The 26,810-nt window shown below is 50.7% G+C and overlaps 2 protein-coding genes and 1 long non-coding RNA gene across 11 annotated transcripts in view; 2 read left to right on the forward strand and 1 right to left on the reverse strand.

Moving 5' to 3' along the window:
* Iqck (IQ motif containing K) overlaps nt 1–1,358 on the forward strand; it is a 117,647-nt gene extending 116,289 nt beyond the window's left edge. For all 6 annotated transcript variants that reach the window (XR_015685222.1, XR_015685226.1, XM_087655773.1 and 3 more), the window contains exon 9: nt 676–1,358. Coding sequence is in view for 4 of the 6 variants with exons in the window: in XM_087655773.1 (XP_087511899.1) it covers nt 676–734 (59 nt within the window). In the remaining 2 variants the exon portion in view is untranslated. The remainder of the gene's footprint in view (nt 1–675) is intronic.
* Nucleotides 1,280–25,283, reverse strand: Gprc5b (G protein-coupled receptor, class C, group 5, member B). Its single transcript, NM_001398762.1, has 4 exons — nt 25,140–25,283; nt 13,377–14,407; nt 5,730–5,887; nt 1,280–4,464 (listed from the first exon to the last, which is right to left on the reverse strand). Exons 2-4 carry the CDS (start codon nt 14,380–14,382, stop codon nt 4,420–4,422), a joined length of 1,209 nt encoding a protein of 402 aa, NP_001385691.1. The 5' UTR covers nt 14,383–14,407; nt 25,140–25,283; the 3' UTR covers nt 1,280–4,419.
* LOC102550985 (uncharacterized) overlaps nt 12,247–26,810 on the forward strand; it is a 36,170-nt gene continuing 21,606 nt past the window's right edge. Inside the window, exons 1-5 of one of the 4 annotated variants that reach the window (XR_015652424.1) lie at nt 12,247–12,342; nt 14,917–15,191; nt 16,505–16,639; nt 17,260–17,825; nt 22,141–22,624. This is a non-coding gene — a long non-coding RNA (uncharacterized LOC102550985). Of the gene's footprint in view, nt 12,343–14,916; nt 15,192–16,504; nt 16,852–17,259; nt 17,826–18,044; nt 18,523–22,140; nt 22,625–26,810 lie in introns of those variants that run through there. The other 3 variants (XR_015652428.1, XR_015652425.1, XR_015652426.1) reach the window with 3 other exon arrangements.

The following is a 26,810-nucleotide window of genomic DNA, read 5'->3' on the forward strand; positions in this document are numbered from 1 at the left end:
GCCAACCTGTCTCAAAATGCCAGGCGGTGGTATCTAAGGACACCCAAAGCTGTCCTCTGACCTCCAAGGATGTGCACTCGTGCAGTGCACCGTAAGGCACACACAAACTGAAGGTCTTTACAGAGGAGGAGTGGTTCAGTGACAGAGCGTCTACTGATGGATCCAAGAACAGCCCTGGGCACATTCCCAGCACCACAGTATTAGTGATAAATAATAACACATTTTAAAGAAGAGTGTTCTTTCTAAAAGAATTTCCCCATCAGGGGGCTGACTTTCCATATTTATTTGGGGACCGAATCTGACTTCTTGGGATTAATCTCTCCTATACAGAGTGCTATGCTCTGGGTCCAGCTAACTCCCGTTCAATGAAATGGTGCCAGGTAATGGATCGGGGCCAAGCTGCCATCATTTTTAGTAGAACTTCCTTCAGCACCATAACCTACAGTGAACGCCATCAACCTTTTTCTCCTGAACTGAGTTCCAGACTGCCATGAACCGAGGGGGAGGTGGCTCCTGGCCTGAAGGTGCAAACCCTTGTTCCTCCCAGTGTTTGAGGGGCCGAGCCATGGCAGGGGCTCCGCAGCATTTGTTGTAAATGACTGTCCAGACACCAGTTCCCAACTGGCACGTCTCTGTCTCTGTGTGTGAAGTGACCCTCCTCTCTTCTCTCTGCAGTGAAATGTAAAATGGAGGATGAGGAAGAAGAGCCTGCTGCCTCAGTACCAAATCCTTAGCCGGTGTCAGCCACTCCGTGTGGAAGGACGGTGCATCCAAACTGCACTTTCCCTGTGACGGCGTCTTTTAGCAAGCCTTAGTGTGGTGGATACACGACCCTTTGCACACGAGGTAGGATTTGTTACAGACAAGCTGAAGTTTAGTTTCCTGCCTTGCCCGGAATGCTACGCTTTCACGTGGCCATCTTCCCCGCAGTTGTTGACATGCCTAGTGACCGTGACCTCTGACACCCGTTTTCCCACTTTTGCCAGGATCTGTATTTTAACTTACCTCAGAGCCCTCTTAGTTGTCTTGGTTTGGGGGTGGTTTGGGGGTGTTGGGATAACAGATGGGGCAAGGCTGTAGCCCTACTGAGCTGTTTCCAGAGGCCGTTGTCAGGAAGGATTTCCAGTGTTACAGCCCCAGAGTATAACAGCAGCGCCCTGTTAGCTTAATGGTCCCCATTGGTTCTGTGGCTGCGGCTCACCAGGATTCTCCCATTCAAAAGGCCCAGACATGGCTGACAGCCTCCTCTGTAGGTCTGACTGACAAGCTACCACGCGTCTTAGGTAAATAGTAAAGCCTTTATTTTCTTGTTAAGAACAGCATTTTGAAAATAAAACCTATCTGCCCATGCTTAACAACCTTTAAAGTCTGTGATATTTTATATACAGCCCTGTACATACTGATTGTCTGGAAATTTCTTAAACAGTTTTTGTTTATAAGTATGCAAGTCAGCCAGGATGAGGGGAAGAGTGAGGGTACATTATAAAATACACATTAATACATTTAATAAATATATATTATCTATCAAAAACGAGCCATAGCTCTTAATGAATAAAGCACCTGCCAAGGGCTCTCATCAGCTCACAGTTGCTACATCCTTGGATGTGTAAATGCCAGTGCCCCCTTCTACTTTGCCATTTGGCAAATTCAAAAGACAACTCTTCCCCCACCCTGCACTTGTTCCCTGGCCTTGACCTCCTCTGTGTGGGGGTGGGGCAGACAACAACCAGATCTTAACTTTAGAAACAGCTGACACATTGGAGCCCCTCCCCTCTGCCATTGTCCTGCTACCTTGGCAACTGACTCCAGACCTCTATGGAGTCTTCACTCAGGAGGGGACAGAGCGGTGGTTATAGTCCCAATATGGTATTAGTACCCGGGCATGCCAAGTTGTGCTTGCAGTTTGGGGTTATTCACAGATGACTTTCTAGACCATTTTCCCCAACCAAGTCTTGGGTCTATCAACACTTAAACAGGTGCCATGGGATTCTGCATTTCAGCCTTGCTCTGTCAGAAGCTGGCTGCCACAGTCTCTGGGTGGAGTTGCCTCGTGGTCCTCGGTCCTCTTCAGGTGAATTTGAACTCAAAATAATAGTAGACGTTGACCTAATTCCTTTGCTCCCACTTCCGCCCTCCATGTAAAAACATTCAACCCACCCCGAATCTTAAAGCCGAGATAAAACAAAGCCCAGAAGCGCAATAACCTATCAGGATCGGAAAGAACAAAAAGCAAAACTGAAATGCCTCACTAAGCAAGGAGGTTTCTTGTGGCTCAACGTGGTTCTGTTTTACAGTGCAGAGATGCTGCTCTCTGCACAGCCATTTGTACGGTGCGGTGCTCACCTCATACGTGGACAACAAAGAGCTTAGAGAGAAAACCATCAATCATGTCAGCTTCTCCCTTCTGCAAGGGGGGATTTTGCAGACCGAGTTACTGGTGACATCAGAAAGCTCCAAAGGACTCCAGAGAGCGGGGGTGGACAGCCACTTCCTGGCACAAGAACGCGGAGCGCTGACGTTTGTCACCGGACTGGCCCGAGGTGCTTGGAGATTTCTTTGCAGAAGGCTGGGTAGTGCATGCAACAGCCCCAGCCCCACGCAGCTCTAGCTTTCTTTCCTTCCCCACCTCCTCAGGCCTTTAAGTTCTTAGCCCACCACTTGATGGTCCTTAAGGACAAAGGACTGATTCAAATTCTCTGGAAGCAAGCACATGCTCTGGATGGGGGTGAGGCATCTCAGGAGGTTGGGAAGGGGGGCCTTTGGGTGCCATGCTTTCTGGTTCCCATGCACGGTGATGCACTAGCTGTAAGGAAAACTTGCAGGGGAGCCAAGCGCTGGCCAGATTTGCCTCACCTCCCTAAGGATCTGCAAGGATAGGCTAGGGCAGGGAGGGGACACAGCAGAGACTGGGGCCTTGAGAAAAATCAGATTTATTAAAACACTTAGCTCAGATGTACTGGCTTAAAAGGAGGTCAGTCCCCACCCCCACCCCCAAACACTAACCTTTTAAAAATTTGCTTTCATTAAAGGTTAAAGGCTTATGGGTAGTTTTTTATAGAGAAAGCAACATAGCGATTAGAGTGTGTGCAGAGGCTGCAACCCTTGTTTACACAGTCCATATGGTCAGGTTCAAACCCTTAGCAGGGAAAGGTTGCTAGAGACTATGCTGGCCAAACAGTGCAGAGAACACAGGGCTTTAATGGCAGGGATGCTGGAGATGCCTAGCGACAAAGGAATGACTTGCTCAGGACAGATGGAAGCCATGACAAATGACAACTGGGAAGGGGGCCACTTTCATAGAACCATCGGAAACCAAAAATAAAACATTCTCCATACCCTCCAAAAGCAGAAGGAAACCTCCACGGAGCTCATTATATCCTGGACTTCTACCCACGCGAAGGGAAAATACCCCAGAAGTCACCAGCAGCTAGGCAACCATATGTCCTCTCTCCATCCTAGAGGTCACCCCTGGGGAGCCCAGCCATAGGACATCATTACGAAAAGGTTGCTCTGCTGCCTGCCTTTCAGCCTGCCTCCCCTGAAGCTTCAAGCTGGTGGCCCTGTTTGAGCTTCTGAAATGAGCATGGGAATGAACTCAGGATGGGGGTGGGGGTGGGGGGAGGCATGGAGGAGCACCTGCAAGAGGAGGGAAAGGGAGAGGGGAAGAAGGAGGAGGGATACTTCTGTCACTCTGTAGGGGAGGTTGGGGTGGGTGGGGTGCTTGGTAGAGCAAGAGGCCCACAGAAGGAACAACGGTTGGTCACCTCTGTCTACATGTGATGGTCACTTCAAGGTCCGAGTACCTTCTCCTCTTTGGCACGTTCTATGGTTCTTTCACTCCTATTAGCTACACAGCTCCCTGTTGGGCCTTTAGAATCATAGCCACAACCTCTTAAAGTCTCCTGAACTGCGTGGGCCACCCACCAGGCAAGCAAAGGCCAGGGAGACTGATCCATGAGTTAACCTCAAGGTCACAGTTATCTCCAAAAGATCTCCCTGGGGACCCGCATTTGGTGAGGAGGGTAGGGGTGGCAGGCCGGCTCCAACCCCTCGTGTAATAAGCCAACACAGTCTGGCACACCAGCTATGACTTCTTTTCTGTCCTGCCCCTGCTGGATGACTCAGTTTCCCAGCCACGCTTCTGAGTGAGTCTAAGACTATTGGCAGTTAGCTCTGATTTAGTTTGCAGGATGATTCCGTGTTTGCGTGTGTGGCAGGGGAGGGGAGGGCGGTCACTGTTAGCTTTCCAGTTCATCCATATGTCACATTTACACGAAATCCCCTTGGTGGGAATTCTCAGATTTCCTGGCTTCCAGGTGGCCTGTCTCTGCCATGGTTATTGATTTCACCCTCAAGAAAGACACAGCCAGGGAATAAAATCGGTAAGAGAGATTCTTATTCTCTGGAACTTAAGGCCTTTCACCAGTGGTGTCTTCCCGCGTGAGATGGCGGAGCAGTTGGGATCTGGAATAACATAAGGACAGGCCTGAGAGCTCTGCAAAGTCAATGTTAGGAACTGATGCATCAATCTTCCCTACTACTGCCTGTGGGGGCTGTGTCCTCCCAGAGATGTACTGGAGGTTCATGTGACCCACCTGAAGGGACATCCACCTCACTCAGAAACTCAGCCCTTTGAAGCGATGAAGACTCCTTGGGCAAGCTAGGCACGCTGTCCTAACACTGAGCTTCACCCTGAGTCCCGAGAGCATCCGATTCCCTGCGCTGGCCTTGAAGGAACCAGGAGGACTTAGGAATGATGGACAGGCTGTGTTTATTACGGCACATGTGCTGGCCCCTCTGGGAACCAGTGGTCACAAGTAAAGTCAGGCTTTTCTTGGCCCCAGGACAAAGAAACAGCCCAGGAGGTGGTAGGAAGATTTAAGAACACAAATCTGTGTTTCTTTTTGTCTTATAGCTTGTTCAAAGCAAAGTGAATCAGAGCCTAGGAGAGCCTTCTCAGGGCAGAAAAACCAAATTCCCCTTCCTTTCCTCCAGGGATCAAAGACTGTCCCTGATGGTCTATTAAAAAAGAAAACGAGAAAAAAAGCTCAGGTTGAGTTATGGAATTGACAGAAAATAAAGAATGGAAATCAAATGTGCACATGTGAACTGGCTCATGCATTGTTTCTGAGAAGCACAGAGCTATGTCTGGGAGGAAGATGTAGGAATGAGAGCCTCTTTGGATTTTGTCAGAATGAAACAAAGTCATTCCAACAGAGGCAAAAAGCAAAAGGGTAACACTTGCTGCTGCAGGCCTGTTTGGCGACAGATAAGTACAGCTGCTTTGGTGTTTGAGGGACTCAACTTCGATTTCTTAGGCTATCTCTTAGGGGATTGGTACCCAGCTGGGGGTGTGTGTGTGTTACTGGATGGAGTAGGGACCAGGGGGCTTGAGCTAGGATGCATGTCAGGAAGGCTGAGAACATCCTTACAGAAAGCTTTTCCTTAGAGTCACCTCCCTGGGAAAGAGGGTTGGGGTGCTGTGCTCAAGGAAGAAAACTCATCAGGTGAAGAGCCCCAAGTAGTAGGTAGGCATCTATAGATGGCTTTCTGGGTATGGGTGGGTTTTCCTTATGTGAAGAGGGGGGGACAGACAAAAATGGAAGGCGTGCATGCATAGAGCTGCAGAGAGCAGCCCAGAGAAGCAGCCTCCAGGTGTCCCCAGCTGAAGCTGCCCCACTTTGGACGGTCTTAGGCCTCCTGCCCAGACATCAGATTTTGATACTTACAGTCCCACCATTGAGCACGACGGCCATCTCTGTCGGCTGGTACACATTGCTTCTGAAGGGCGCACTGGGCCGGTTTCCCAAGCTGCTGGGCTTCTTCCCCAGGCTGCTGGATCTTTGCTCCAAGCTTCCATTGGAAAAGCCTACTGCTGATCGAAGAGCTGAGGAAGGAGTTCCCAGGGTGACAACACCAGAGAGTGTGGGAGAGAGAAGGGGGGGCGGACAGAGGAATAAGGGGGAGGGAGGGAGGAAGGGAGGGAGAAAAGCAGGGAGGGAGAGAATTTTGTTTTTCCAAAGTAACCAGCTCCTCCCCTCTGGGTACCTCTATCCACCCACCACAGTGGCTCCTCCCCTTTGTCACAAGCCTGATTCAAAACAAAAGTCACAAAGGGGCTTTGTTCTCAGCCCTCCAGGAGACTGATGAGCTTCAGAAGGGTTGGGAACTTTCTGAAGTCCTGCTCTCCCCAAACAACTACAGCCAGGCTGGGTGAGAGTCAGGTCTGTGATGGGTCCTTTACCTCATTGTAGAACAGCTCATGTGTACAGCACATGTGTTCACTGTATCAGTCAAAGGCCATCCCTACTTCTGGGTGCTGCAGAGCTGGGGACTGCGGAATACATGCACAGGACAGTGACTGTCAGCATTGGAAACTCACTCTTGTTTGGGTTATTCCCAAATAGTAACAAAAGATCCAAAGCGATGATGGCAAGATGGGTGAACTCTGCCTCTGCAGGTAGGCGCAGATGCTCCTGACTCACTTCCCATTTTAAAGACAGCATCTACGGTAGCCCAGACTGGCCTTAGACTCCCGGTCCTCCTGTTGCCACCTGCCAAATGTTGGAGTCCACATCAAGCTATTTATACTCTGTGTCGTGTGTGTGTGTGTGTGTGTGTGTGTGTGTGTGTGTGTGCGTGCGCGTGTATATATGTGTCTGTGTCTCTGTGTGTGTTTGCATGTATATCTGTGTGTGTATGTGTCTGTCTGTCTCTGTGTGTGTGTTTGCATGTATATCTGTGTGTATATGTGTCTGTCTGTATGTCTGTCTCTCTGTGTATATGTGTCTGTCTGTGTCGTGGTGGTGTGTGTGTGTGTGTATGTGTCTGTCTGTCTCTGTGTGTGTGTTTGCATGTATATCTGTGTATATGTGTCTGTCTGTATGTCTGTCTCTCTGTGTATATGTGTCTGTCTGTGTCGTGGTGGTGTGTGTGTGTGTATGTGTCTGTCTGTCTCTGTGTGTGTGTTTGCATGTATATCTGTGTGTATATGTGTCTGTCTGTATGTCTGTCTCTCTGTGTATATGTGTCTGTCTGTCTGTGTCGTGGTGGTGTGTGTGTGTATATGTGTCTATGTCTGTCTCTCTGTGTATATGTGTCTGTCTGTCTGTGTCGTAGTTGTGTGTGTGTGTGTGTGTGTGTGTGTGTGTGTGTGTGTGTGTGTGTACAGATGCAGAAGCCAAAGAGGGTGTTGGAGCTGCTGAGCTACCCGATGTAGATATTGGGAACTGAACTCAGATCCTCAGAAGAACATCAACTCTCTTAACACCTCTCCAGCCCCTACCTTGGTTTTAGACAGTGTCTTAACTGCCTAGGCTGGCTGGACACACCAGTCTCCACCTCCCCAGCTCCAGAATTACAAGTGAGCATCACACACTGGTTCTGGGATAAAACTCAAATCCTCATGCTTGTGTAGCAAGCACTTTACCCACTGAACCATCTCCCCAGCCCTCGGTTTCTGTACTTCAAGAAACTAAGTTTCTTTTTCGATAAAGAAAAACCAACTTGAAAAGACACAGAAAATTCAAGTACGTGCTTCTGAGTGACAGGAGCCAGCCTGTGAGGGCTTCTCACATCATACCAAGCTAGAATCTGGAAATCGAAGGCTGCTAGTGGTGGTCCGGTGCTGCATGGGCAGGGGGAGCATTTCAGGATGATGAAACCGTTCTGTGTGATTTTACTTCAAGGTGGATACAGGCCACACTGCTCTTGTCAAAACCCACCAAATGATGCATTCAAATTAAAATGTGGTCTCTGGCTTTGTGGCAGAGTACTTCCCTTTCATCCCTGAGGCCTTAGGCTCCACCCTCAGCATCTCACGAAGCAAATGGAGATCTTAACTGTAAGAAGACATCTGCAGTTTCACTGGAGGAAATACTAATGTTGCTTGGCTAAAGAAAGGCTTTACTTATAAAGTCATCCCTGAGGGAATACAGGGAGACAGCTTGGGAGCTGTGCAGCCTACTAGGAGGAAGAATCAGAATGACCTGAGAGCTAGGTTCTGAGTGAATTGACCTAGAGAGGGTTAGTTTTCCCAGCATAACAGATGCTCCCCCTCCCCTTTTAATGAGAGATAAAGGTTAAGTACTATGGCCAAGGTCACACAACTAACAGAGTCCACACTGGAAGCCTGGCAGAGACAGGCTGCTCCTAACCACCACACCAGTTCCAGACGCTCTGCTGTTAACTATTACAGTTGGGCATGTCAAGCAAGTTGTGTTAAATGACATTAGGACTCATCATAGACTGGACCAAAGAAACTGCAGGTCAGATTCAGGAAACCCTTCTTGCTTTGGTTATCTCCAAGGCCTGAGCAGTTGCTTATGCTAAGTGAGGGCATGCCCCTGCCTGGGAAGCAGCACAGGAAGCAAGGACAGGTAAACACGGACTTTCGCTAGGGTCATCAGCTTCTCTTGCAATGGAGAGCTCAGCCCAGGTCTGGGACTCTGCTTCCAAACACACCCTCTTCCCAGAAACCGAAGCTCTCTTGCTACCCACAGTCCTAGGGTCCCTCTGTTGCAGGTTATCTGTGGTTCTCTGAGCATAGCTTTGGCACTCTAGGCTCCTCACATAGGCCTAGGGTCCAGCTTGTGACAGGCTGGCCAATTAGAGCTTTCCATCTTTGAGAACACATTAGTTCAGGGATGACATTCAGAGCCAATCAGAGTGAGATTTTTCTCAAGCCTTCTGGAAAGAATTTTTCCCCACTGTGATTCTGTGCAGGTGGGGTCCATAACGCCTCCACCAAGAGATGAGGAGAATCAAGTCTGCTCATCCCTTGAGTCTCTTGAATCTAGCCCTTCCTGAAGCCTGATACCTAGGGCGTTTGGAATTTTCATTTATCTGTTGGAATGATTTAGCATTCAAGTTCTTTTTTAAATTGCTAGTAACCAATTTCAGAGGCCTTTGCCTAATAACAGAACTGACTCTACCCAAACCCCAGCAGAGGTGAAAGGAGGACATGTTATTCCTAAGTGAGTACTGGAGGCATACACTCCTTGGTCAAATGCCAACTTTCTCTGGGGTAGGTCCTGCAAGTGAGGCCAGGTTAGCCAGGCTTCCCCCAGGCTTCACTCAGGGTCTTCAGCGGTAAACAAAAAATGGCTAAGTAGCCTTTGGCCCTAATGAGATCTTAGAGCCCAGAATCCATAACAAAAGAGGGAACATGTGTTCCTTCCAAAGGCGCATGCTTCCTATGCTTTGTTAGCACAGTAAGCTGTGATCTGAGGTGTGACATCCTGGGTGCATTTGAATCTCTTAGCACTTATCTCATGCCCTTTTGATACTAGGGAGCACAGTATGCCTAAGTGTGTATACGTGGGGGTCTCAATGACTGCAAGAAATAGTAGGGGTGAGGCCATTGCAGCTTCATAGAGCCACAGTACAGTCTGGAGAACACACCCTCCATCTCATGACACCCTAGGGGACCTCTGGCAAGGGAAGAGAGCTCCAGAAGCTGGCCGGAAGTTCCCTGTGCAGGAAGGACATGATCACGGTGGCTCGTGGGCACTAGCCACTCTAAGGATAAGGTTCCTCATGGGGCCGGTTTCCTAAAATACAAACCGGCTGAGGGAGCGTGAAAGGTGCTAACAGCTGGTCCTACTGTGGCAAAGGAGCGTGCCCAGATGGCCTTTGGCCGGTGAAGCAAGGGTTTCTAGAAGAAAGGCCAGCCCAGTCAGAATGTTCTCTGTGTTAGCTTTGTCTGGAGGCTGCCCTGCCTGGTCTCAAGTGATTTGGGTGGATATATATTTTTGATAGACTGAAAGATTCCAGAGAGAGAGAGAGAGAGAGAGAGAGAGAGAGAGAGAGAGAGAGAGAGAGAGAGAGAGAGAGGAGAGAGACAGAGAGAGGCAGAGGAAAAAGTGCTGATGGTAAAGGTTGCAAGGGATGTAGCTCAGTGACCCAGCATGCACTAGGCTCCAGGTTCCATCCTCAGCACTACAAGCAAGCAAGCAAGAACATCTTGTCTTTAAAAAGAGTCTGACCATACCCAAGGTTGCTGAAGATTTAGGTAGGGACTTGCAGTGCAACCACACAGTGGGCACTCAGCCTACCTTTCTGGGGCGCTACCTAGCCTGGCACATCAAGATTTAAAATGCAGATTACTTAACTCATATCTAGGACATCTTTTGCAAGGAGCTAGCGGACCACAAAGTAGAAAGATGAATGGATAAGAGCGCTCACTGCGGCACAGTTTATCACGGGAAGCCTGAGGCAAGCTAAGCAGGCAGAGGAGGACCAGAAAAAATAAATGCTGGTGCCTGATGGAAAATTCCTCAGCATCCACGGTTGCACAGCTCTTCATGCCCTGACCCAGGAGAGGCCTCCATTGCTGATTTAAGCACAGGGCAGGCCAGCGCCTGGACCCAAAGTTTCCACCCAGAGACACCTTGGAGAGCTTATAAATTATACAGATCTCAGACTCAGACTTAATCAGGGTCCTCAGTGGGGCAGGGAAGATACTGGTGTTTTTAGGGAAGAAGGACCGTTCTGCCTTAGCTCTGTTTCATTTTTGTTTTGGAGACTGGGTAGCACTTGGCCTCTTCACATCTGTTTCCAAACAGATCTCAAGAGCTATTGTAGGACTTAGGAGAGAGTAGCCAATGAGTGCTCCGAATGCCACTTGGCATACTTCCTTGCTGTTGTTATTTGTAGCCACTGTTGGGGGTTGTGTGTCTTGTTGGGTGTCCCAGACTAGCTTTGAACCCACACTCCTCTGCCTCTTCTCTCTGACTACAGGCACGTGCTCTCACAAACCGCTATTCTTACTTTTAAAACACGACTGCACAGGTGTTTCTGACCTTCCAGTTCTACTGCAAGGACATCAAATCATTCCATTCAACCACTGGTTCTTAAACCTCTTCGTGTGTGTGTGTTACAGGCACTGTTAGAATCAGACGGTGTGATGGACCAATTCCCCAGGAGACACACATGTACACCAGTATACTTTTGTTTCCTCCACTTCCAAGGTTCATGGGGAGTCCAGGGCCTCAGACAGGCCCCTCTAGGAGGAGCTGGCAAGGAGACATGGCTCTATCAGGACCCCAAGACCAGCCAGGCCCTTCGTCTGTTACCACAGCTCCTGAGGAGGCCGTTAGGCTCCCAACGGTGACCTCTAACTTGACTGTGCCTTCTCCTGTCCCTGTCCCCAGCTGGGCTGGCATTGAGTCCTTACCAACATCTCCACAGACACAGGCATCTGGCCTGGAACTTTATGTAAGAAGAGAGCAACTTGGATTGTAGCCACGCTGGGACTTTCCCTTCTGTCCAGAGGCGGGCTTCTGGCATCCCTCCTGGCTAGGGGTCAGGGTGCTGAGGAAGCTGACAACATCTAGGTATGGCAGGGATATGGGTGGCTCTACAGAAAGTGAGGGCTCAACACATTTCCCTGCTTACAGGGGAGGAGCAGGCTGTGCCCTGGGCTTCCACATTCAACCCTGCAAAACCGTATAAAGGGACTAGCTCCTGGACACAGCTCACACTTATGCCTGGCAGCTGGATGGATGGATGTTGCTAAAGAGAAATGCCGATAACTTTCTGTCTGCCACGGGCTCTGTTCCAGCTGTATGTCCTCAGGAAAAGCCACTCTTGTGAGCCTTAGCTTACACCGGTCCGTTCTTGAAGAAGGGGGTATGAGGGGCTAACTTCACAGAGTAACGTTGGGACTGATAAACTAGTGCAGGCTGAAGGCAGAATGGTGCTAGCACAGTTAGTGCTCAACATGTGACTATGCCAAGTGGTCAGTGGCCATCCACAACTGGGGTTCAGTATTCCTGTCGGACCCCTGAGGCGTCTTTGGGGAATTGAGAAAGGTCATTTGTTTAAGCTCGGGCGTGGGACCCAGGCAGCTTCCTTTAAACAATATCCTAAGGGGCACCTGTCCAGCATCAACAGTAGGGCCTTAGAGGTGCCAGTGACCACCCCCTCCATCCTACTGTGACCTCACCCCTGAGCAGAAACAGGTAGTCTTGGCCACCCAGATGTCACCCCAACTGCTGCCAAATTGGCTTTCTTCCTCTGATCCCAGAAGAATTTGTGAACATCGACCCAAGTTAGAGAGAAGTTGGTGATGGAAGAGGGAGGGTAAGAGTGGACAGACTCAAAGCTTCCGGTCACGGTGAGCCAATTTGGGATTCTATTCTATATATGCCCACATAGGGTCTCTGCAGGACTGGGCCTGGCTGTAGCAGAGACCAGCTTATAAATGTAACTGTTTGACAACTCACCTCTGCGCTCTCCTTGCAGGGACCACGACAAGTAAACCCTAGCCCTGAGTGTCTCACACCCCACTTCTAAGAGACCCCAGCCGAGACCCACAAGCTCCATGCTCAGTGCCACCAGGTTCGTGTTGCCTTGCTTCCTGTAACACGTCTTTACATAGCATGCACTCTCATTATTTTTAGTTTACAAATGAGAAAAAAAAATGAGGCTTTGAGAGATGATGCAATCTCCTCCAAAGTCACTCAGCATGAGGTGGGAGAGGCGGGGTTCAAACCTGGATACAGGGACCCAATCTGAACCATGCCGAAGACTGAGGTGGTGGAGGGAAGGAACATTGTTTGCATGGTGGCCTGCAAACATCTACACACAAGGTAGGCTGCAAACTCAAATACCTGCAGGGAGCTAAGGACCTAATGTTGGGGGATCAGCAGGGACAGGTAGAGTGTGGCAAGCAGAAAGTGTGTTCCCAGCCACAGCATGAGGGAGGCAAGAGGCCTGGCCTTCAAGCGAGATCCAGAAAACTGCAGCCACACAGGCAGGCTGACTCAGCATCATTAGACCCACTGGGTACGGTGTGGGTGTATTGCTAGGGCCTTGTGCATGCTGGGTAAATACTCTTACCACACAGCTTCCCACAACTTTTAAAAGTCCACCAACCTGGATGTTTGTTGCTGTGGTAAATTGCGTGTGTGTGTGTGTGTGTGTGTGTGTGTGTGTGTGTGTGTACAGGCAAGAGGTCTACTTCAGGTATTGTTTCTTAGAAACCATCCCTCATTTTTTGAGATCCTTGGGTCTGGGGCTCACAGATTAGGCTGGACTGGGTGGCCAGAAAGCCCTTGTGTTTGCCTCTCCTTCCTCAATCCTGGGATAAGCGTGGGCCACCACACCTGACTTTTCTCTGGGTCCTAGAGAGTGAACTCAATCTTCTTGCTTGTACTTTGACACTGACAACATTTTACCAACTCAGCCACCTCCCCATCCCCACCTTTTGGATTTTTATAACAAATCAGTTGGCAGTTAGCATGAAGAAAAAATACATAAGAATGTCTCGGAGCCAGTGTTAGCCTGGGGGCCATTCATGATGGTGGCTGGGCCTGGGAGCCTCTGCCCCTGCTTTTCAGGGACTGCCCAAGACCAGACCATGGCTGCTTTACCTGCGTTATGTTCATCCATGGAGAAGGCCTTGTTTTCCATGTAGGCCCGAGGCAGGTGCATTTCCTCCTCAAAGGCCGTCTCCCGCATCCGGGGCTGTGAAGTATCGAAGTAGTTGGGTGGGTTCTCCTGCAGGGGTGGGAGAAGGGTGTAGTGGATCTCTGGAATGGCGTGGAAGATGACGAAGACCCATCCGCTGGCTACCAGCGTGATGGCCAAGGTAGGGTCGCTCCAGGCATCTGCCCGCTTAATTAACGAGTTGCCGAAGAGGTACATGGTCATCCAGATCACCCAGATGAGCACAGAGAGGAAGGTAGTGATGAGGATGAAGGCTCCGTTCACCTTCCACCGCTTGAACTTGCCACACAGTGTGAAGAGGGACTGCGCTAGGGTGATAGCCAGCAGCACCATGTCGTAGATGAGCGCCATCACAAAATCCATGGGCTCGTAGGCGCAGGCCGGCTTCGTGTCACGTAGCACAGTCAGCACCAGCCACTCAGTGGCGATGATGACCTGCACCAGCATCAGGCACAGTGCCAGGCTCACCAGCTGCCAGCTGGCCGGGCTCGTGCCCTGGCGCACCAGCCTCCGTACCCGCCACGCCTGGCTCAGCAGGCAGGAAAAGCAGAGTGCGAAGAGGACACCCCAGAGGAAGCGTCGGATGGAGCAGATTGTCTCGTCCATCCGGATGATGAAAGCAAACGTCAGGCCAAAGAGGCCCAGGGTCCCCAGCAGGAAGAGGAAGTGGAGGCACACAGGCCGCCTCCTTTCCTTGTCCTTGATGAAGGGCAGTCTCACCAGGAGAATAAGCATCAGAAGCAGTGTGATCAGGGCCCCTGCCCCGGCCACTGCCTCCACCACGATTCCCCAAATGGCGTCCAGGTCGCACAGGGACACGTACTGAGGAAGAAGGTCCAGCCCACAGCCCCGGGACGTGCTGGCGTTCTCCGAAGCCACAGAGGCAATCACCAGGAGCAGGGGCAAGGGAAGCACTTGGTGGGTTCTCATCTTTCTCTCTGACACCAGGAACACTCTAGAAAATGGGGACAATCAGGGAGAAAGCTCAATCCATTAGAAGGCCCCACTTTCCTGAGGACTTGCCTCTTTTCAAACCTTCCAGCCCTCATGGCTACTTCCGGCACTTGAGATAACTGTATCAACTTTCTCCAGGCACTGTGGACCCTTGCCCAGACATCCTACCACCCACTTGAACCCTAGCTCAGATTAGGAACCATGAACCGCCCACCATCAGCAGTGGCTGGAGGACCTATGGGAGAGAGACTCACCTTCTTCTCTCTCTACCGCTTTGTAGTCTGTACATCTGGCATCTTCCAAAGTAAGGGAATGAAGGAAGGAAATTTTAAAGAGACAGCCACCAGACAGGTACTCAGCTGGGGCAGTTCCCCACCTTTCTCTCCTCCTTTAATCATCAAAAGCTAATTGGGAAGTATTTACTGACCACTCTAGGCCAAAAAACTGGGCTCAGCAGTCCTCATAATGCCCTGTGAGGCAGCAGGTCCTATTGTGACCTTCATTTTTCAGGTGACAAAACAGGGTCTTCAGGGTGGGACACTGGCCCCAGGTCACACAACCACACTCAAGAGCCACCCCTCTCAGCAAGAGCCGAGAAACCTCCCAGCACTAACACATGGTACATTCAGTGGTCCTGAGTCCTACGTCTGCGGCACCCATGGATTCAACCAAGCTTGCATGAGGAACATTGGAGGAAAAGATTCCGTCTGTTCTGAACGTGTGCAGCATTTTTGTGGCTGATACCTAGGCAGTGCATAATGAGGATGGACATCGTATTGGGTACGGTAAGTGATCTGAAGCCCATGGGGTGCTGGCATAGGCTGTGTGTGAATATACTGCCTGCCTTTCCAAGAAGGGCCTGGAGCTTCAGCTGGATCTGGCATCAAGGCTGTTGGTATCCAAGGGAATCCCGGAGCATTTCCTGTGGGTCTACCTGTACATCCAGAAGGAGCTTTTCCATCTCTGTCTGCCCACAGACAGCCCCTCTTCCTCTTCCAAACATCAGTTGAGGCTCCATTCTCTCCAATTAACCTGTTGTCCTTTCCTTGGGAAGCCTGGGAGTTTAAGTTGCCATATATTCTCATGTGCTCTAGAGGCTTAGTGACAGCCCTGACCCCGTCTCCTCCTCCCTGCTAGACACACCCCTATTCTTACCATTTTTTCTACATTTATAGTTGAACCTAGGACTTCATGCATGCTGTATCCCTGACCCCTTTAAATTATTATTTTAATTTTAATTTTAATTTTGAGATAGAGTTATACTACTTTACTCCAGCTGGCCTTGAACTCTCCTTAGCTCAGGCAGGTCTTGCACTTGTGACCTTCCTGCTTCAGCCTCTCGAGCAGCAGGACGTGGATGCTAGTGTCACCAGGCCTAGCTGGCCCTGCAAATTTGCCCACCCCTCAGCCCCACACCAGAACCATTAGCTCAGACTTGTGCCAAGGTCGCCGCAGCTCCCATTAGCCAGTGGGCAGGGTCTTGTGAGCTGAGCTCTAATCAAGTCTGGCCATTTTTTGCTTACTTTGTTTCTTTTCTCCTTCCCTTTCTCCTCTCCTCCCTTCTTGTCTTTGTCTGCTGCCCCAGGGAGAAACAGTATCTTTAACCACCCAGCTTTCCCAATCTTGTCACATCTGCCAGCTGAAACTGTCCCCCCTTTTTTTTGAGGGGTTGGGGTGTCCTATGCATAGTGGGATGCATTTCCACAACCCTACTTCTGTACCCTGCCAAATATTCCCTGGGTGAAGGGCACAAAATCCCCCCACAAAGGATTACTGGTAAAGACCCGTATTAGTACACAGCACCTGGCCCAAGGCAGGCACTTAGGCAATCCCCACCGGACAAGAGACTTGCATCCAGACAGTCCTTTATCCCACCAACACCAGTTCTTTGCTTCTGAAAGGGCTCAGACCTTCAAGAAGCCACAGCCTGCACAGCTGTGCCCCATGCTCATTATCGTCATATTAAACTAGTTTGGGGGTCTTGGCTCCACCGATGTGCAGGTCAGGAACCAGCTGCCCTCCTCACAGCACATCACTAGGCATCCCTGGGGCTTTTGTTAAGTAAATGGAGTATCGACCTCTTTCCTCTCCTTTACAGAGATTCCCTTGTGCATCTGGATCCTGCCTCGACCTCCAGGCCATCGACCGCATACATTATTGATGTGTAGAAGATGGCTGGTGGTGTGGGGTGGTCTGCTATGCTCACAGAGAAAAGGCATGCTACAACCAGAAGGTACATGGGAAGAGGAGCTCCTTAAACAAGAACCCCACTCAGGCAAATATAGGGGTGGGATGCACCCTGGATATTGACCGTTGGCTCGTAGTGTAGTCATAATAGTGTCATGGTGTCTCCATCAGGGACACCCTGTCATTTATTTAACTGTGTCCTGTGCACTGATCCCTTAAACCCCATCACAGTAAAAAACTTCTCCTGATGTTTCTAAACTTGTACTAGAGGCTGGCTACTGGGAAAAGGCACTGGCTGCCAAGCCTGACAACCTAAGTTAGATCCCTGGGACTCACAGTAGAAAGAAAAGAACCAATACCTGTAAGTTCTGTGTATATGTTGCACGTGCACACACACAAGGGACATGGCTACATAGTGTCCTTTGGTGAGACATCATTCTGAACAGTCACTTGTCAGGGCTGGGATACTAGGAACCAAAATTTAGGAACTAGATGGGACAGAACAAGCTGCCATGGGTCCACAGCAAGGTGGAGGGGCTCCTGGTGATGGCGAGTCTCCCTTTTAAGAGTCATCTGCGGTAAACTCCATTAAAAGAGTTCTCAGCCGCACACCCTAGGCAATCTCTCTAGTTTTATACCCAATTCCATCTTCCCTTGGGGATGAAGAAATGATGTTTGGGAAGAGGCTTCCAGAATCTGGATCTCTCATCTGTGCACCCTTTGACCGGTGGATCTCAACCAGAGGCAATTTCGGATGTCACAACTGGAGAGGGGACAACGGGCATCTGTTGAATAGACTAGGCCTACAACGACAATAGCAGTCATCACCCAACAGAGTGACACAGGCCAATACCAATGACCAGACTGAGGTTGAGGAAGGCTGGTTTTACCCATCTAAGTCAAAACTGGTGAGAGACGCTAGGAAGCCCACCAGGTCTTGGTCAGGCCCGGAATTTGCCACCTTTCTTTGCAAGAACTTGGCTTTCTTTTAGCTCCACCCGGAATTTCAGGTGAAGCTCCTCCTCCAAGGTCTTGGCTGTAAACTGCAACTCAGTTTCCTCAGCTCCTCTCACTGGCTTCCTGCTTCACCTGGGCACCCCAACCTGAAATGAGCAGTGCCAAGTCGGCACCCACACCTCTGAACCCACGCAGTGTCCTTGCACACAGAGTCTTCGTTTCCTTTCTGACACAGGAAGTGGACCCTCTCGTGCTCTCTGTTTTCATGGCCACAGGTAAAGCCCTTTTCTCCTTCCAGGGTGGATATGGGTTTTGCAGCAGCATCTGGTTCTCTGATTTCTGGAACTAGAGCCCAACTTCCCTCTGGAGCTGGGCGTCTGGTCTGAGTCAAGTGGCAGAAGTCCTTAGAAGTAGAGCTAGTGTAGAGACCAAGGGGCCTTTAGCAGGTGGGGCTTGATGGGTCACCTTTGATAGCTAATGGCCTGGCTTTTTAGATCCAGCAGCAGAGTCCTGGTCTATGGCCATGTGAACGACCGATGCCATACACTGCCACCGCCATGCCATCCCGCCAGGATGAAATCTCAACCGTGAACCAAAATATCCCTTTCATTTTGTTTTGATCAGTTATTTTGTGTGTCAAGAAATGTAGCTGTGATGGGTTATATCAACTTGATAGGCTCTGGACTCACCTAGGAGACAAGTTCTTGGACATGACCATGAGGAGTTGATTATCTGGATTAGGCTAACCGAGCTGGGTATACCCATACTAAAAGTAGGCCACACCATACACTGGGCTGAGGTCCCAGACTGCATAAGGAGACCATGAGCTGAGCACTAACGTTCATCCCTCCCTACCTCCTGATTGTGTATTCAGTGTGACCAGCTGCCTTAAGATCCTACAGCTTTGACTTCTCTGTCCTGATCAATTATACCCTCCAACTTTGACCCGAGATAAACCCTTTCTCCTCTTAAGTTCTGATGTCGGAGTCTATTCTTATAGCAACGAGAGAAGTAGAATTGTAGGTAATGCAGCATCCAGGTAGGCTTGGCCAATCTGGACACTGTCCTACTCTGGCTGAAATGATTGGTTCACAAATAGGTACATGGCCTGAAATAGATCAGTGAATTATCAGGAGGATTTGACCTGTTTGAGAGTGAGGTTGACTGGGAGGCAACGGCTAGGGGGTTGATCTGAGTTCTATCCCATTGAAAGGCAGCTGGAATTACCAGCATCCAATGAACTACATCATTTGAATGAAACCAATTTGATCTGGGTTTCTGCCACTTGTCAACAAGTTCTCAAAAACCCAGAGTAATGGCCTCTTTTTGCCCCATATCTAGGCATATAGATGAAACCAGGCATGGCTAGACACCACAGGAGAGAGCTCAGTTGTCGAAAAGTAGTCACTATTTGTCTCTGAGGATGATTGTAGGGTGTGACCTCCCAATTCCACAGAACTATGTATGGAATGGGGAGGGTTACACTGAATCCAAAGCCACTTGCTCACATAGGGTTTCTAGGGGGTCATATATTTCTGTCACATTGATAACTACAGTAACTGCTTCCCGGGCTCCCAGACACATGTAGTTAACATCTAAGAATCTGCCTAAGGGAATAAGATATGGTGGTACAGGCCTGTAATCCTGGTATTTGGGAGGTTGGAGAGAGAGGATCATAGCCAGCCTGGGCTACATGGTAACTTCTAGTCCAGCCTGAGCTACTATCATTGAGAAACTTTAGCTCACAAATCAAACAAGCTGACATAATCTACAGAACAATCCTAGAGGCAAGTGCTAAGGCTGTCTCATTTCATCGAGATAATGCTGTGCAGAATGGGGAGAGGAGCTGCTTGACCAAGGTCACATGCTGACAGAAGAGTGGAGCCTGAGGCAAACAAGTGTCTTATTGTTGCTGGGCTTTCTCTAGACCAGAACTTGTAGGAGAGTCACTGGTGACTTTTGCTTGGCAACTGATCTGCAAGAGTCCTCCCTGCCCCCACTTCATATTATGCCAGGGCATTTGATCCCTGACTTTGTTGTATGGATCACAATGTGTGTGTGTGTGTGTGTGTGTGTGTGTGTGTGTGTGTCTGTGCACTATTGTCCTCATCCAAGCAGACACTTCAGACTAGAGGTTGACTTTGGATGTTTTCCTTTATGATGGGCCACATTTTTTGAGACATGGGGCCTCTCGCCGATCCTGGATTTGAGAGTCCATTCTATAGACTGCCCGGTAAGCCTCTGTGTGTCTCCAACACCCAGCACTGGAGTTAGAGATGTGGATGGCCACAGGGATGCTTGCAGTTTTACCTCCAGCTCAGTTTCCCCTTATTCACCTTTTGGCATGTTCCTCTCCACCCACCAGCAGCTCGGGCCCTCATCCGTTTGCTCTGGCCTTCAGCTGCTGAAAGAATGGCCTTACCTTACAGGCTCTAACTCTCGCAGGGCTTCTAAGGGTGCATACCGGGTGCCATCATTTCCTTATGTACAGGAGGGAAGGAGGCTGAGGGGGGGGCTTAACTCAGAGACTCTTAGACTGCCTCAGGCCTGCAGGCCACACTCAGGTGCAGACTTCTGTTCATCTGTCCTTCTGTCTGTCTGAATGAGGCCATGAAGAGAAGGAGCCCCAAGCAGGCCCTACCCCTTCTACCTGAAATGCCCCTCGTCAGGTAACCCCCTCCTTTCAATCAGACACCTGCTGCCTCCCACCTCCAAGAGCACGATGTGAACAATACCAGATTAGAGGTTCCAAGGCAGCCTCAAGGCAGGGCTGCCTGGGACGGATGAATGCATGGCAGCAAACCATGGGGGTGAGGGTAGCGGCTCCTCAAACAGAGTAAAGAAGAAATGGGAATGGATACACAAGCAAAGGCTCACATACTAATTACCTCCGCTGCCAGCCAGGCGCTCAGAAACCTGTGACTCACTCGGATGCTCTTAAATATACTGCGAAACACATACACCCACCCTCCACACACCACACCATACACAACACACACACACACCCCTCATACCACATACACCAAACTCTTCTCTCTCTCATACACTCATCCCCCATCTCCCCCCCCCCACAACACACTGTCTACAGAGGAGCCAGAAGCCCCCAGCAGATGGAGAAACAGTTTCCCCCACCGTTCTGAGTGCTGGCTCCAAAGAGACCATGGAGGACACTATAGGACCTTATTTGTGTGAGCAGGACAAGCACTGCTTCTTTTAGCCCGAGTCTCCCTACCCAAGCACTTCAGAGTCAGATCCCCCTCCCATTTCAGATCCTATCCTGGGGCTGGGGAGTGGTTCAGTGTGCACACGGTCCAGCAGGTGCTGGGTCCTAATCCCAGCCCAGAGCATTGCTAGCCCACTCCAACACTGAGTTGCTCACCTAACCTAGCTTCAGCTTCTTCCTCGTCAAAGTGAGGGTAAGAACAGCACCCATGGGATTGTGGTGAGGACGGAGGTAACTATCAGAAGTGAGATGGGGGCATTCACCTGTAATCCTAGTGTTGGAGAAGCTAAGGCAGGAGGATCTCAAGTTTGAGCCCAGGTTCAAACAGGAGGTGGGGACTGTGGCATGGACAAGTGGATAAAGTGTAGAGCAAGAGTGAAGAGCAGAGTTCAGATCCCCAGCACTCATTTAAAAGTTGGGCTTTGGTATTGGCCAGCCTGTGGCAGGGGGTGGAGGTGGAGATGGATTACCCAGGGCAAGCTGTCTAGCTAGCCTAGCTGAATTGGCATGTTCAGGATTTAGTAAGTGACTCTGCTTCAATAAATAGTGACAAAAAACCCTACAACTTCTGTCAAGTTGTCAACTTCTGGCCCTCCATATGTACATACATCCCATATGCACACACAGGCATAAGCAAACATGAGTGCACAGTCATGTACACACACACACACACACACACACACACACACACACACACTATAGGGTGTAGGACACTAGTTAATGTAAAGAAATGTAAAAGATTGGTAAGTATTCCACTGTCTGCAGGGGTAAGTTCTCCTGCTATGGATTTCCTAGGAGGGGCTGTTGCCATGGAGATGGAATCGTGAGGGGCTCTCCCATCTGTTTATCTATCACTGGGCTCCAGCTTCTCCTATCATATGCTACAGCCAACAGGTCTTTAAGGCGTCAAGCCTTCTGATGGGAACAGGAGTCCTCAGTGTGAGACTCACTGTCAAGGTTGAACTCAGGCCAGTGACCCTGAAACCAGCCAGGGCTAGTAGGTATTCAGAGCCAAAGCTGCTGGAGACCACACACCAGGCCTTCTCCTGGGAGGTAGGATCCCCTCCCTCTGGTTCTACCATAGGGATGGAAAAACAAAATGTCCCAAATTGCCCTGAAACCCTTCTGACCAGGATCAACCCTTGGCTACCAGCAGGGTTCCAAAGAGACCATTCTTCCTGCTATGCCAGGCAGGCAGAATCTGAACCAGTGTATAGGTGGTGGGGGAAAAAAGACAAACGAGCAAATAGGGGTTGGGGACAGGGGTTGGGGGTGGGGGTGGGGGAGGTACAGAGAGTTTTCCCAGCCCCAGTTTACTTCATGGTTCAGGTCCCGTCTGAATACCTGCCACAGTTTACTCTCCTCAGACTCCAAGATCTCAACGGAATGGCAGTCCAATAGAACTGTGTGGCGTTGGTGTTACTTAAGTTCTCTGAACCTTGGCCCTTCCTCTGTAAGGTGAAGATGGCTGTGCTAGTAGCATGAGGTCCGTGTGGAAAGTCCTCTGCACAGAGGAAGTAGGGGTGCTGGCTGGCTAAGAAGGCACTCAAGAGTCCCATTGCCCTGTTGGGACCATGAAGGCAACGAGGACAAGCCACCTGGCCAGAGGCTTCACAGAATCTAATGACCAGGTTAGGACACACTTTTCCCAGCTTCCGACCTCAGGGCCTTTCCACTGCATCCCAGTCCTGGCCCCATGTCTGGCAGAAGTCCAAGTTGAGGCTGGAAGGCAGTCTCTCTTGAACCCCAGCATTACACTCCGTCCAGTCTTACTCCCCTGGAACCCGGGTGTGTTTCCTGCTTGCTAGTTTAAACTGTTACAAGGTTTCCTGACATTAAATTCTTTCCCAGACTCAAACTGTCTCTGTCTGCCTCTGATATCTTTTCCAAGTTACAAAGTGTCATCATCTTCACTGCCTTGTGCTGACTAGACTCGGGCCTCTTTGGGGCTCTCAACTCTACAGACCCTTTTAGTTTAGTAACTTAGGGCAGCAGGAACATCAGCTGTTCAAGCCATGAATATGCAAAGCAGCCTTGGGGCCTGTAAATAAAAGCAACCATTTAAATGCAAATTGCAGCCTAGGCTGCCTGAACCTCAGTCTAGGATCCTTGGTGCAGTTCTGAGGCAAAAGCGTGACTAACTGGGAATCCCCAGCAAGCTCAATGCTGAAACAGAGGTCTTGTACCCCAGGTGGGGGGCTCCCTAGGGTAGATCAGAACTGTCTAGAAGCAGGAGGTGGATATTAAGAAACCCAAGCCACCCCTTCAATTAGCTCACATGGCTCTCTGGGGCTTAAAGCAGTGCTCCAGGCTGGATCCACAGCCCAGACTCCCTGAACCACACAGCATCCCTGCAAGCAGAGAGAAGGGAGGTGCCGTCTATCTGTCTCCTTGTGGAGGTCAATGAAGCTTTTACAATCGCACCCTGTTGGACTAGAGAACCCTCCAAGGGTTCAGTGGCTCCTAACAGAATAAATTCTAAATATCTTCCCATGGCTCCAAAGACCAGGATCTGTCCAGTGCCTTCCATCCCCCCTCTCTTACCCCTAAATCCACCTATGCACTCAGCTACAATGACCTTTGTGTCTGTTCCTCCAAATTATTCTCATCTCCAACCTTCTCCGGCCTGGATGCCCTCCCCTGTCTCAAATCGCCCCTTTCAGTGGAGGCCCCCTTCTTGCTGGGTCCACTAAAAAACGCCACTCATAAATCCTGGTCACTTTATTTTCCAGGCTGCCCTGTCCCAGCAGGTGTAGTATGAGGTGGTATTTATTTCCTCCATTAGAGTTTCTTCATCTACTTCTCTGCACACTTCCTTGCCCCCCAAATCTAGATCTACTCATTTTATACAAGATATTTCCTTAGCAGTCGGTTATGTATACACCACATGTGTTGAAAACAAACAAACGAACAAACAAACAAACCAATAAAGATTAGAGTCTATCTTTATAAAGTCCTCTTCTTGGCTGCCTGGGCCCCAAACTTTTAACTCCTTCCCATCCCCTCTTCTCCTCTTCCTACCCTTTTTAGACTTAGACGCGAAGGGATCAGGGAAACAATGTTCATAGCCCAGATAGAAAACCAGCCTGGAGGAGGGTTTCCAACCAACAGATGCAAATTTGCATTCTATTTACATGTCATTTGCATGCAGTTTAACTCCAAGTGCGGTTATTCCCAAAGCTCTGAGTGCCCACCGAAGAAACTTAGGAAATAACGTTCTGAAGTGCTGTGTGTGGAGGGTGTGCTTGGCCTCTCCTGCATTCTCGTCTTTGTGGGTACCCCCGGAGCTTTCTGGACGCTGTTCAGGTGCCCCCACCCCGGCGCAGTCGGGCGGCCGATGCGGCGCGTGTGCTGGGGCCCCAGGCGGGGACGATGGTGCCCGCCACACTCCCCGGGCCTTTGTCCCTCTTCCAAAGAGCCGCCCCTTTGGCGAACAGAAGAAGGGGAGAACTGGCTAGGCGTGGGTCTGACTGAGCAAGAACAGGGGAATGAGCCCTCTGTTCTGGGGGCGTCCTCTGGGGCAAGGTCGGTGGGCCGATCCGAAGCTGTTTAAACAGCTACCTCCAGCCAAGGAGGGGTGCGGGATCCTTGTCTGGGCTCATCTCTCCCTCTGGGCCCATGAAATGTGTGGGGTCCTATGGGCTTCAAGCCTCAGTCCGCTAGAAGGGGGAGGGGGCGATTCTCTGAGTAGTCCTTACCCCTAGCCTGGCTGCTTTCCTCAGAGGCTCAAATGCCCTCGCCTGGGATAGAAATTCTTCCGCTTCACGGTAATCAGCGGTCCCTGCATTTCCAGCCCACTATTTGTCCCCCAGCTTCAGATTTCCTCCCCGTGGTGCCTGCCCTCTCGCGCCTTTTTCCAAGAGTGCGGAGCCACTGCGGGCTGCAAGCTGGGTCCCCCAGACCCTGCGGCAGGTGAGGTTTCACGTCTCCAAAGGCCATGTCTGCGTAGTTCAGGACCAGCATCCTGGCTGCCCTAGCACCCAACTAACCGCCAGGCCCCTGGAACCTGCCTGCGATGCCCCTCACAGGGGTCACTAGCACAGGACCGGATTCCCCTTTATTCCCTGCTGCCTGTAGCCTGTCGTCACCCGGGACCATGCCCAGAGCCTTGGCTTCTACCGTGGATCCCCTACCAGATAAAGGTTCCCAAACCCCTGCCCTCTGTCGGTCCTCTGCGGCTCTTTTCCCGCCGCACTGTGTCAACCCTCACTTGAACCCCATAGCTTCTCCTGCTGATGTACCCCGAGGAGGGAGAACAGAAAAAGCAAGAGCCGGGATCCTCTCCGGAGCTTCTCAAATCCACGGCGGGAAAAGTTTCTGGGGTCCCTGCGGCGCCCTCCCCTTGACCGCGCTAGCTGGTACTCACCGACCCTCGCGTCCCCGCAGCGCCGACGCTTCTGCTGGCCCTGGGCCCAAGTCACATCTCTGCAACGCGCCCGCGGCCCCCGCTCTGCGCGCACGCCCGCCAGCCGAGCCCGCCTCACTGCATCGCCCTTCCGAGCTGCGGCCGCGCGAGGCGCCCCCTGGCCCGGCCCGCGCTGCAGCAGCCACGGCCCCGCCCCTCCGATAGGCTCCGCCCCATCAGGCCCCGCCCCGGCCGGTCTGCAGCTCTGCTCAACCTAGGACCGGAGCCGCAGCTAGCCCGCAACCCCAGGCGCCTGTTGTTCAGAGCGCTAAGACGCCTTTCTCATCCAAACCTCCGGTGTCCCAAATTCGCCAAATTCGAGGAAATCTCCCTGTTAAGGGTCCAGACGCACAGTTGCTCAGATTGATCTGTTTGTAGAAACATCCTCAGCCACATACGACGCAATATTCCCGTGGGGGTCCTAGAGTGGCACTCCCCAAACAGTAGGTCCTGGACTCAGACAAGGTCTCACTGCATGCGTTCTAAAGTCACCAAAGCCTCGCTGTGATGCCCTTAGGCAGGTCCCCGCCGAGCACATTCTCTATCCTCTTCCACCCCGCTCCAGCCCGCCCTTTTTAAGCACACTGAACCCAGCACCGGTATCCTTGGCCATCCCAAATGTGAACGTCACCACGGTGACCTCCTCATATTGGTCCGTGTATATGATCGCCACCATCTCTCACACGTCATTCACATACGCACACATCTGCCACTCTCTTAGGCACAGATACCCAGAGAGACCAGATTCTGGCTGTGCTTTGCACTTACGCTCAGGGCACAGATACCGCCAGTGACCATAGAGCAGGCATCGGACATATATGCAGGAGGGGGGTCTAGGACATCCATCACCTCTGAGGTCAGCACTATCTAGATTAGGTTAGGGAGACTGTGCTTCGGCATCCCCTGTAGCAAGCTGGTAGTCTCAGATCGTTCTTCGCCTTTTCTTAGTCTCTCAAAGTCCTTTTATCTCTTTCTTCAAGTCGGTTTTCTTCGGGTCAGGCCACATACAGCTTGGTCATGCGTCTCTGAATATTTTTTTCTTTTTAAGGACACATAAAAGGGACGTGCTCCTAGGACACAGCCCTTACCCTATGCTTGCCGAGATGTCTCCTTACCAGAAACAGGGCTTGGTACACAGTAGGCATTCATTAAATGTTTTGCAGGACAAGGTCTTCCCAAGCCGGTACTGGTCAGACTCCGGACCTGGAACGTGGATGGGCACTGCCCCCTGGTGGTGCTTTGAGGAACTGACGCCGACAGCTTCTAAACTTTTGCCTTCCTAAGTCTTCCAGGCCTCAACTGTATAACCCAGACTATTTTAAAATGTGACCACTGGGGTACACCTGGAACACATTGTAAAGTTCTCCGCACAGGCATCTGGCCGTGAAAAGTCCCATTCAGTGTTGGGTGAGAAACTTCTGGGTCCATGTCCCAGTGGTTCAACTACTGTCATTTCCAGGGTCAGACAGCATCCCAGAGGAGCTTCAAGTCCTTAAAGAGACTGCTGGGTCTGCAGGCTTGGAGAGAACAGTACCAGGATCTCCCAAGGGTGACATCCATCTAGTGAGTGACCAACTTATGTGCTCACATGCTCAGCCTACTTCTGGCTGACCAAAGAAATAAGAAACTGCA

The sequence above is a fragment of the Rattus norvegicus genome, chromosome 1 (assembly GCF_021556685.1).
Source record: "Rattus norvegicus strain SHRSP/BbbUtx chromosome 1, alternate assembly SHRSP_T2T, whole genome shotgun sequence".
In the NCBI taxonomy this organism is placed as follows: Eukaryota; Metazoa; Chordata; class Mammalia; order Rodentia; family Muridae; genus Rattus; species Rattus norvegicus.